Raw genomic sequence first — 12,592 nt, forward strand, 5'->3', positions numbered from 1 at the left:
GAACATGGGACTTCATGCATGCCAGGCAAGCACTCTGCCACTAGACCAAACTCCTGGCCCCAGTTTCAATATTCTTTTACCTCCAAATTTTATTCATTTTTTTTCATAGAAGTCTTATTCCCTTCTGTTATGCCACCAGAGTATAACTTGGCCTTTCTGTAATTCACTTGTGCCTTGACATCATTTGAGCACCTGGTATACAACTGATATCATACCAGACACTGGGGAAATAATCCTCACATGAGAGCAGCTTCCTGGGATTGTAGGTCAGGCAAGCAAATATATACAGTGCAGTGTGTTGAGTGCCTGGTGATTAGATACAGTGCTCTCTTTGATTTTTCTTTTACTTGTGCTTTCTTGCATCATTTTTGTCCCTAAGACCAAACACCTTTCTTCAGGAAAAACTCTCATTTTTCTCTGTAGCATTTCTCACTTCTCATTTTCTGTACTTGTGTGGTTTTCCTTTGGAATCTTTCTCTCTTTCTTTCTTTCCTTCTTTCTTTCTTTCTTTTTCTTCCTTCCTTCCTTCCTTCCGTCCTTCCTTCCTTCCTTCCTTCCTAACTTTCTTTCTTTCTTTCTTGTCAGTTTTGGGGCTTAAACTCTGGGCCTGGGTGCTGTCCCTGAGTTTTTCAGCTCAAGGCTACCACTCTATCACCTGAGCCACAGAGCCACTTCCGGTTTTCTGGTGGTTAGAGATAATAGTCTCTCGGACTTTTTAGCGCCCAGGCTGACTTTGAACCACAATCTTCAGATCTTAGCCACCTGAGTAGGTAGGATTATAGGCGTGAGCCACTGGCACCCAACTAGCATCTTTCTTTAAATATCTTTCTAGGTGTGCACTTAGATATTGCAATGAAACCATAATGCCTAAAGGTTTCCTCAAGAAAATGGCATCAGGAAAAAAAGAAAATGGTACGGAATTGGTTCACCATATTAACACCTCACAGACATTACTAAATCCTGAGCTCTGCTCATCAGAACTGGTGAGTTTGCTTCAGAAAAAGCCTCAGACCAAGTTGGCAGCCACCTACATTGCCAGTAGTGACCGTAGAGTAGAGCTCTGTTCTCCCTTTATGGGGCATCTTCCATACAGCTGTAATGGTCATTGTTTCCAACTTAATCTTTTGTTGTTCTTTTACACTGCCATTAAGTCACTGTGGCTTCCACAATATGGCTCTCCAGGCCGCTCATCTTCAGCTCCCAGTTCATGTCGGTCCTTTCAACCACAAGGCTTTGCATGTAGAGAGCTCTCAGTGGACACCGAAGCAGATAATCCTGCTCTTTCCTCACCAGAGGGCAGTTATAAGTTTTCATTATATAAGTATGGTTTACTTCTCAGTAGCTTCTTGCATTTTAAATTTTAATGTTGTAACAATGTAACCTATACTACTTTAAGAATTCTGGTCTTCCCAAAGGAGAATGCGCTTAGCAGAAGAACAGAAAGGCACAATACCTATATGTGTCTGAGCCTACAAAATAATATTCATCAAAATAAACTCCAGGAAGTCTAAATGAGGTTTTTCTTTGTTGCTGCTTTTGTTTTCATCTTGTTTGTTCATTTACTTATCTTTGGGAGGGTAAGTGGGAGACACAGAAATAGAGGAACAAAGGCTGAACAAATGCAATAGTGGTACTTACTAGATGCTGTTGAAAATGAACTATACAAATTGTAATAGGGACGGGTGGGAAAAACTGGGAGAGAGTGAGGGAAGAGGTGACACTGTCCACAAAGAAATGCACTCGTTACCTGACTTATGTAACTGTAACCTCTCTGTACATCACCTTTATAGTAACATTTTACAAACTTTATTTTTAAGTCTTACATTAACCCAATATGTGAGCTGAATTGTGTTTCTGAAAACTCTTACATTGAAGCTTTTAATGTCCAGGACTTCAGAATGTGACTGTAGTTGGAGATAGTATCTTTAACAAGGCAATGGAAAGGAATGAGGTCATCAAATGGACCTTAATCCGATATGACTGGTGTTCCTTGAAAAGCAGATGAGGTCACAGACACATGCGCTGGAAAGACCAGGCAATGGCGTGGTGAGGAGATAGCTATTTACAGACTGAGGCAAGAGTCTCAAAAGGAACCAATCAGCTGACAGCCATCTCTTGAACTTCTTAATGCCAGCACTTTCTGTGCTTGATCTACCTAAACTGTAATACTTTGTTGTGGAGTCTGTCAAACGGATATAGGTAATATGCATTATTCAGTGGGATTTCAAGTCTTGTATCTAAGCATGCAATATGTGAGAAAGATGGACCTAATGTTCTCCTTCTTTTTCAGACATTTATCAAGCATTTGAAATTTGTTATGAGCAAAGAGGCCATCTTTAACTTCTTTGTACTAATTGCATACACATGATCAGCAACTACAGTATCAGTACACACACAAATGTACATACACATAAATGCATAGCAGTTAAGCAAAAGGAATGTGATTTTTCCCTCATGACAAAAGGTAATCAAGAGCTGTAATCCTAGCTACTCAGAAGGCTGAGTTCTGAAAGTTGTGTTTTAAAATCAGCTCAGGCAGGAAAGACCATGAGACCCTATCTCCAATTAAACCATTCCCTCCCCCCCTGAAAAAGCTGGAAGTGGAGCTGTAGTTCTAGTTATAAAACTCTAGATGTGTACAAAACAGTTTAGAGATGGTACTTAGGCTCTGACTTTAAACCCTAGGACCAGAGAAAAAAAAGACAAAACTGTAAGTTAAAGATAATCTTTTGATTTTGTATGCATGAGGTTGGAGAAATTAGGGCTATATCCTAATGTTATAAACTAAAACCAAGAATTTACTGCACCTGTCTTAGCATTATCTCTAGTTGAATAATAGAAAATAATTATTTAATGTTTTTCTATATTATTTTACTTATTTTTTGAAACTGAGAAAGGAGATGAAGATTGATGATCTCTTAGTTATTTTCCAGCCCGGAAATTATGTAATACTATTATTATCAGTAAATAAAATGTGCTTGTGGCTGGGTTAAGTGTATTTGGGGCTAACAAGATCAGTTTGAAATACATATATTTAGTACTGCTCCTTGTGTGTCAAGAGGTAGGAAAAGGGGCAATTGCATGTGACTGGTCTGTGGTAGAAGACACAATGGTGAGCAAAGAGAAGAGGAGCTAGTGTGATTCAGTGAGATCAATTGTAATGGCTATGGATTGGGGATGAGGAAGTGGAAATGGTGGCTCATCTTTCTCAAGGATCTGGAACATAAACAGGAAGTAATTAGGGGCAGGGAATAGGGATTATACAAGGTTATGTGCTATTTAAATATAAGAGTTAAGTGTCAGAGTAAATATTTCTGGGGAAAGAGCCTGTAGAGAGAATGTTTATTCTAAAAGAGACAAAGATATAATTAAGATACATTTAAAGACAAAACTGAAGTTGGACAGAGTAGAGGGAAAAGAGGAGAGAGGAGAGAGGGAAGGAAGGAAGGAGGGCTATAATACATAGAAAATGTTAATTTTGGCATGTAGGAAGTATGTCAACTTCTTTCCAATACATTTCCATTGATTTTTTTATATGTTTGAAAATTTTTCTGCTATAACTGAGGAGAGAAATATAGATTGAGAGTTGAGCCCTGGACAGAATAAGCTGAGGATTTACTGTGTTATGATAGGATATTATGAAAAGTCAAGGTTAAAGCCTTGGGAAAGTATTAGCCACCAGTCAGTACGTGGCTCACGCCTGTAATCCTAGCTACTCAGGAGGCTGAGATCCGAGGATCAAGGTTCAAAGCCAGCCCAAGCAGAAAAGGACCTGAGACTCTTATCTCCAATTAACCTTTAGAAAACTGGAAGTGGGGCTTGGCTCAAGGGTAGGGCGAATAGCCTAGAGCTGAAGAGCTCAGGGACAATGCCCACGTTGAGTTCAAGCACCATGAGCCACAAAAACAAACAAACAAACAAATAAATAAAATAGTAGCCACAAGACTATTTGCAGACCTGGTAGGGATGCTTAAGACCTACCTGTTAAGGTTGCTCCTTTTGGCGTTTACCTTGGTATAGGGAAAGAGCAAGGTCGTAGAACAGGGATGACTGTAAGAAAGGAAACAAGGATCACCAGGCGGGAAGAATGATTCCCTTCAGTGTGTGTCAGCATCTTGTCACCTATTCAGAGAATTTGGTTTCTAGTTCATTGTCCTTTTTATTTCAAGTATATGAAATATAAATAATTTCATAAAAACTTGTTTACATTCTTATTACTGAACTGCAATGATTTTATTGCCTTCCTTAGGTAAAAGAAGAACGTCCAGAAAATATACCAGATCTAAAATTATTAGTGGAGAAGAAATTTTTGGCTTTACAAAATAAGAATTCGGATGCAGACTTTCAGAAGAATGAAAAATTTGTACAATTTAAGCAACAGCTGAAAGAACTAAAGAAGCAATGTAAGTTTGCCATGCTTTGCTTTGGTTTGGCATTTTGAAAAGAGGTGACTTGATGAACAATCGAACAAAACTAATTGTATCAAGTTTGCTTTATATGCCTGGCTTGATTCTCTTCCTAAGTTGCTTTTCAGTCCTAAGTTGCTGTTGCAATCCTGTATTTTGTCTAACGTTTGGTTCATATCAGCCTTTCCATTTGTGAAAGCCAACAGTTTCCACAAAGTGCTAAGAGAATTCCCCAGCAGCTAAAACAAAGTTCCATGTATCATCTCATCTCACTGCTGTGAGGGGACTTGGGGAAAACAAAATAAAACTGAAAACTACTTCATTAAAGTTAACAATGGGGTTTTTCAAATTTTAAACTGCTGTGCCAGGCTTTAAAATAACTTTATTTAGATTCTAATCTTTGGTGATGGTTTCTTAGAAGCTTTCAAATAACTTCAGTTGGGGCCCGGAGTTTGGCCTAGTGCTAGGGTGCTTGCCTAGCATGCACAAAGACCCCCGTTCAATTCCTTGGTACCACATACATATAAAAAGCCAGAAGTGTTGCTGTGGCTCAAGTGGCAGAGTACTAGCTTTGAAGAAAAAGCCCAAGGACAGTCGTATTCATGCCCTGAGTTCAAGCCCCAGGACTGGCAAAAAAAAATAGCTTCAGTTGTATTCTAATCTTACTGCTTTGAAATAATACTGGTGATGGTTTCTCAGAAGCCTTTCCTTCTCAGTTATGGAGCCAAATCCCCTCCATCATTTTATCGTTTTTTGTGGTATAAATTTCATATAACTTTTGATGCTTAATAAACTACATGGAACTTGTGTGTGAGTGTGTGTGTGCATGTGTGAGTGTGTGTGCGTGTGTGTGTGTGTGAGAGAGAGAGAGAGAGAGAGAGAGAGAGAGAGAGAGAGAGAGAGAGAGAGAGAGAGAATATGTGTGCCAGGGCTGGGGCTTGAACACAGGACCTGGATGCAATCCTTGGACTTTTTTTTTTTCTTTTGCCAATGGCTAGCACCTCTACCAGTTGAGCCACAGCCAACTTACAACTTTTTGTTGGTTAATTGGAGATAAAGATCTCATGGATTTTCCAACATGGACTGGCTTTGAACCACAATCATCAAATCTCAGCTTTATAAGTAGCTAGGATTACAGGCGTAAGCCATCACAGAGCGTTTTAAATGAACGTATTTGTTTTTTAATTTTAAAGTGTGAGAAAAATAATTTATTATTCAGAGAAAAACTGGAGACAGAATTTACCAGAAATAATATATCCTTTCTGCACATAGAAGTATCAATGCCCTTTCCTTAAATAATCATGTTTTGTAAATTGTGTTTTTACATTAGTATATAGTTCTATAGTCTTTATAATTTTAAGGATTATGTTTTTTAAGAACTGAATAGTGAATCCAATAACATAGTTTTATACTTTTGCCCCCACACACGAGGAGTAGAAATGCAATATGATATGACACATAATGAATCTCCTTATGTGCTTAGTGAGGAGGTATGTATTTTGAAATAGGCCTTTTAAAAAATATATAAGCATTTTCTTTAAATTGATGCTGAGATCTCAAAAACTGACTGAGGAAGCTGCTTTACTTTTGTCTATTTTACAAGTAACTTAAGTTTCACAATTTGGAATGTTTTGCAATCATGATGAGACTGGCTTTTACTGTAGATTTAAATAGTAAGCATTTCCCTTGTCTTTTAGGTCTATTTTTTGTTCTTCACTGAACAATTTGGCTACCAAAATCTTCCTCATGTAATTTGGGCTAATTCCCCCAAATGGGCAGGCATCCCCAGGACAGATAAATTTGCTAATGGCTTTCTTATCATTTAAGTGTTTGTTTGTTTTTTTTTTCCCCATGATACTGGGCCTTGAACTTAGTGTCTTAAGCACTTTACCACTTAAATCATACTGCAGTCTCAATTTCATATTTGATATTGATCAAAATAGTCAAATAAATTGTGTTTTGCCAATCTGTAGTCAGGGCTCTAACATCTGATTATATTACTGTTTGAAAATATAGTTATAGGGGCACCGCCGCGGGGCCTAGTGGTTAAAGTGCCTGCCCAGCATGCACCAAGACCCGGGTTCGAGTCCTCGGTACCCCACATACATAGGAAAAGCCAGAGTGGTGCTGAGGCTCACGTGGTAGAGCTCTGGCCTTGAGAAAGTCCAAGGACAGTGCTCAGGCCCTGAGCTCAAGCCCAGGACTGGAGAAAAAAAAATATCACCACACATGAAAAAAAAAATATAGTTATAATACAGATTGAAAAAATATGAATTTCCTCCCTTTCTATTGTTCACAAAATTAACATTCCATAAAAGGAGTTGTTAAGCTTTTAGAAGCATACATTCCTAGAGAAAAATTTTCTTATTAAGAACTTTGTAATCAACAAAATGTTAAGGTATTATAATAGTGGTTGTTTCGCTGACATGTAAAAAGAAGAAAGCTAGGGAGAGAAGTAAAGAAAGAAGAAGAGAGACAGAGATGGGTAAGGATAGTTTCATTAGGCCATTGTAAATGTATATTAAAAGAATGCTTTCTTATCTAAGGAATTTCCATACATTGTAACATTGGAATTAAAAGAACTTTCTTTTAAAATCTTTTAAAAGTTCTTAAACCTCAGAACAAAGCAAAGTATTATTGTTCTTCTAATATGTACTATAGGATGTATATGCCTTATTTGCAAAATGAAATCCTTGGTCATTGTTGTGAGCATTGTCAATTAAACATTCATTATGGCCAGAAAAGTTTACTTCTTAGATATAACTGTTATGAGGGTCCTGCTTAGTATTGGTCTTCCATAATATATGTGGATCCAAATCGTAGGTACATTGAACTATAGGAATGATTTAATGGATCTGTTTTGAGCTATGTTCTGGAGGTAAGGAATTAGAATAAAATTGTTTTTGCACATCATTTGAAATATGATGTAAAAATCAATGTTAATAAAGTCTTTAATAAAAAAAATTTTGTTTTTGAAATTTGAGAATTGGAAAGCAGGGAGAGTACTTACTTGGTTCTAGTTACCTGTTTGGGCAAAGGAAAGGTTGAAGTATTTCTGTGATTTCTGCATAGCTAAATTGTTACTCATATAAAAATGACCATGTCATTTTTATTTACTAATATCACTATACAAACACATTATTGCATAGAATTAAATTTTATCAAATTAGTTTCCAGTCAAACAAATGCCAGGCAGCTCTTCTTGGGAGAAAAGAGAGGTCAAGCTGGTGGTTAGAGGTAGTGAATGGTGAGCAGGCCTTGGTGAATTTTACTGGCAGTAATAAGTCATTTTTAACTATAGCTTAGCAGCTGGTTCTCTAAGTTTCTGAACTTATGCTCCCTTAATGTACTTAAAATGTACTGAGCACCCTAGAGAACTCTTCTTTACATGCTGTGTATGTATTAGTATTGATCGTGTTAGAAAGCACAACTGAGAAATTTTAAAACTGCTAGTTTTTAAAAATACTAAGCCCACTGCATGTTATTATAAACAGCATTCTAGATGAAGTGATAGCTCTATTGCCCCCCCAAAAGAAAAAGTTAATGACAGGGCTGACTTTGTTTTACATTTTTTGCAGATCTAGACTAGAAATAGTCTAGATCCTCATATTTTGCTTCTGCATTTGATTCATTGTTGAGAAATACACAAAGAAAATAAGGCCTCTCATATTGGTAATAGGCTTGTGAACCATCAGAAGTTTTTTACTTAGAAAACATCAGATCTGCGCGTAAGGAGGGCCAACTACATCCTGTATGCCTAATCTCACTTGTTTCTCTTGTGTTGCTGTGACTGCAAGCTAAGAATGATTTTTAATATTTTAATTGTGAGGAGGAAAAATCAAAAGATGGATAGTATTTAGTGATGTGAAAATTACATAAATTATATGAATATCTAATTTTAGTGCTATACATAGTTTAATTAGAACCATATACACTTCTTTACAATGTGGGCCTGTGAATGCTGTAATGGCAGCACTGAATGATGTATCATAGCTGTTGGCCTGCAAAGCTTTACATCTGGCTCTTTACAAAAAAAGAAATTTACTGGTCCCTGATCTAAACCATATTCAGAAAGCGGCAGTTCTTTAGAGGTTTATTCCTGTAAATAACATTTATGTCAGATATTTTCAGAGTACTTTAAGTGCCTGTCACTGCAGGTGCTCTCAAATAAATAGAAGCCAGGGAACTTGTGCTTGGCAAAAACACTAGTATACAAAAATGAAAAAATATATATTAAAAGGTCAGGCGTCAGTGGCTCATGCCTGTAATCCTAGCTACTCAGGAGGCTCAGGAGGATCATGGTTCAAAGCCAGCCCAGGCACTAAAGTTTGTGAGGCTCTCACCTCCAATTAACCACCAGAAAATGGGAAATGGCATTGTGGTTCAAATGGTAGAGTGATAGCCTTGAGCTGAATAGCTCAGGGACAGCAATCAGGCCCAGAATTCAAGCCCCATGGCCGACCAAAACAACAACAACAAATATAAATTTAAATATATATATATATCCACATATTAGAACCACTAATAACAGATATCAAATAAATACCATATTGAAAAAGTGTTAGAGGGGCTGGGAGTTTGGTCTAGTGGTAGAGTCCTTGCCTTGCATCTAGCATGCATGAAGACCCGGGTTCCATTCCTCGGTATCACATACATAGAAAAAAGCTGAAAGTGGTTCTTTGACTCAAGTGGTAGAGCTCTGGCCTTGAGAAAAGTCCAAGGACAGTGCTTAGGCCCTGAGTTCAAGCCCCATAACTGGCCAAAAAAAAAAAAAAAAAAAAAAAAACACTGACGCCTTTCACTTATCATTCCTAGAATACAAACTTAAAGGATAGGCTGTACTCACTCGAATATAATGTAGTGGTACATAATAAGTTTTTTCATCTTATAGATGTGCCCAGGTATAAAGTCTGATTCCTTTAAACAAATCATTTTACCCTGTGGACATACAGTATCCCATTGTATCAGTTACTCCATTGTTGTGACAAAATATTTGGCAGCAACCATCTATGTGAAGAAGGATTTATTTCAGAGATTTCAGTCCTTAGCCATTTATTTCTGTGATGTGTGCAGAATATCATGGGAGTAAAGAATGTGAAGGAGGAGGCAACTCACCTCTTGGCAGACAGAAAGCAGAGAAAGAAAGGATGGCACAGAGATTAAGATACCACAATAACCCACTCCTGGGAACCTACATCTTAAAGTTTCCAGAATTAGGGACCAAGTATTAAGCACATGGGCCTAAAAGATATTTCTGTAGTCAAATCATAACACATTTGTATATGAGAGAAAATTATGTCTGCATCAGTTTATTGCTCAGGATTTTTATCAATGTTAAATGAGATACTGAAGTTACAAATGCCCATTGCTGGCTTCAAAGTAAAATTATTATCAATAAAGCTAGTTCAGAACAGTAGAAAGAACATGAGCTCAGGAAATAGAAGACCTGGATTTGAGTCATCTTTTATGTACATAGCCTACATTCCTAAAGATGCCACCCATTTTTCCTTCTAATTCTTCAAAACAAAATTAATTAAAAAGAACTTTTATAGTTCTAGACAATTTGACTAGGATGGTGATGGTGAATTAGGCAACAGTTTCACAGAAAAAAAATTTAGTTCCTTCAGTAGTAATTGTATTTTCTCTTCCAAGTTGTGAAGTTAACAATGAGATTTGATTCCAGATAGACAGATACAGACTGTTGAACAGGATAATTGTAATTAATATCAATGCATTAAGGTAGTTTTTTTCTCTTTGCCTTAAACTATTTCTTGCCTTTTTTTTTTTTTTTTTTTGTCATGGGGCTTAGAATCTGGGCCTGGGCACTATCCCTGAGCTCTCCAACACAAGGCTACTGCCCTACCCCAGGTATTGTCCCTGAGCTCTTTAGTTCAAGGCTGTCCCCCACCCCTTGAGCCACAGCTCCACTTCCAGTTTTCTAGTGGTTAATTGGAGATAAGAGACTCATGTTCTTTAGTGCCCCGGCTTGTTCTGAACCACGATCCTCTGATCTTATTAGCCTCTTGAGTAGCTAGGATTACATGTGTGAGCCACTGCAACTGGCAGTGTCCTGCCATTTTAACTTCAAGAGAACTTAAGTAAAATGCATGAACTGAACAATTCTGTACAGATAACTTCTGAAGTCACTCAGCAATATTTCTGGCATCTTTGATTCATTTGTTAACCTATTATATGACTAGCCAGCATCATATCACATGATGGTTGTGATATATGCCAGCATGAACTGAAGGTTGATAGTAATTGATAGTAACTGATATTTAGAGACTTTAAAGCTATAAGACATAACTTTGTAGTAAAAAAAAAATCAAATTGACTGAATATACTAACATTAGTGTTATAATAATTTAATGAAATATAATTTTGTTTGTGCATTTAAATGCTTAGCGTAAATGGAGGGCATGCCTTATGTTTTTTTCCTTCGGGTCAGGGGGTTTGAACTCTGGCCTGGACACTGTCCCTCAGCTCTTCAGCTCAGGGCTACCACTCTACCCCAGGGCATGAATGTTGTCTCTGAGCTCTTCAGCCCTACCATTGAGCCACAGCCCCATTTCCCTTTTTCTAGTGATTAATTGGAGATAAGAGTCTCTTGGTTTTTTAGTGGGCATTGTAGTGCCCAGGCTGGCTTTGAACCTCAATTCTCAGATTTCAGCTCCTGAGTAGCTAGGATTACAGGTGTGAACCACCGTGCCTGGCGAGCATGCCTTATTTTTTTGATTGGTAATCTGAAGATGTTCATCACAAATTCAGACAATAACCTATATTTAGATGATTGGTACACACAAAACATAAAGTATGGAAGTAATTAAACCTATGAGTGAACTATTTTGAATGACAGGGACATTGGAATTATATATACACATATGGGCCTGAACTGTACTCCAGTAAGCCCATTTAAGTAAGCCCATCAATCTGGATCTCAAATCTGATAAAACCAGGAGGGGACAATCACCACACCAAAGAATTCACTTAAGGATGCTATCAAGACATGAGTTTCTTTCTGCAACAGTAGTTTACCTTTGATTTATTATTCCTGGTTGTTGATGTCCCCCTTCCTTCATCATGTATTCAGATGGAAGGAAATGGTGTAGATTTAGTTTTACGCACTGTCCTATTCCATGAACTCTGGCATAAGGTTTAGATACATAATACTACTGCTGCCTAGGTCTTTGTTGGCCAGCAGAATCTCTAGGATCTCACCACAACTAAGAGAACTTCTGCTCTGGCAGATAGACAGAGTGACATGCCTGAGATACAGGGATAGTAAATAGATGTACCAGAAGATAGGCACTGCTAGAGAGGAAACACTGGAGTAAGGGGAAACCAATCTTAAGTACCAGAAGCGATGATGATCTTGTTTCCATTTTACAGCTGACTGGGGAGTACCAAGTGGATAATTAAGTGAAGAAATTAAGTGAAAAAAGAATGAATTTGAATTAAGAATTTATTCTGTAGTGGGGTTAAATTCTAATCTGGTCATTGAGGTCTAGCAAACTAGCTTCCATGAAGGTTCTTTTGTATAAAGATACCTATCTATTCCTCATTTATCTGAGGTTTGTGCTCTTCCTGTAGGATGTAAGATATAGCTAGTCTTTATATAGTGCTACTCCATGAGGCACTTAATGAATGGTCATTGAATCAGTAGATTCATTGTTTGAATTCACAACTCTGCAAGAAGACTATATTCTTTCTGAAGGTTGGAAAATAGGCAGCAAAAGAATATTGCTTGCCTAAGATCCTATGTGCTGAAAATCTAACAAACTCATGGCCTTTATTCTTGAAAATATTTCCATGTGTTTTTCTTTCCTTCATTCCATTTCATTTGTTTCTAGAAATTGACTTGTCATAAGACTTAAGTCTAAATCATCTGTCTCCTCAGCTTAGACCTGTAAATGGACCCTAGTGACACAGAGGAAAAGCCACTTTATCTACCTGACAGAGAATGTCTTTTTTGGACAGCTGGACTATATATCAGGAAATCAGAAATTTCATAGAATTTATTACTCTTTTCCAGATCTTTTGATTCTGGCAGTTACTTTTATCAGTACTGCTGAGAATGACATTTCTAGTATGAATAGCCATTATGTTATGGCAGAGGAATCGGATATTTTTTACATCTCAAGTTTAGAATGGGTTCAGTGAAATTTACTTCAAGCATAACAACAATA

At 37.4% G+C, this 12,592-nt stretch overlaps 1 protein-coding gene across 1 annotated transcript in view; it reads left to right on the forward strand.

Annotated features, from left to right (window-relative positions):
• The window catches only part of Nsmce2 (NSE2 SUMO ligase component of SMC5/6 complex), a 221,326-nt gene that overhangs the window by 78,048 nt on the left and 130,686 nt on the right, over positions 1–12,592 (forward strand). The window contains exon 4 of the mRNA XM_090339376.1: positions 4,250–4,403. Within this exon, the coding sequence (XP_090195502.1) occupies positions 4,250–4,403 (154 nt within the window). The remainder of the gene's footprint in view (positions 1–4,249; positions 4,404–12,592) is intronic.

The sequence above is a fragment of the Megascapheus bottae genome, chromosome 9, assembly GCF_031878675.1.
Source record: "Megascapheus bottae isolate mThoBot1 chromosome 9, mThoBot2.hap1, whole genome shotgun sequence".
Taxonomy (NCBI): domain Eukaryota; kingdom Metazoa; phylum Chordata; class Mammalia; order Rodentia; family Geomyidae; genus Megascapheus; species Megascapheus bottae.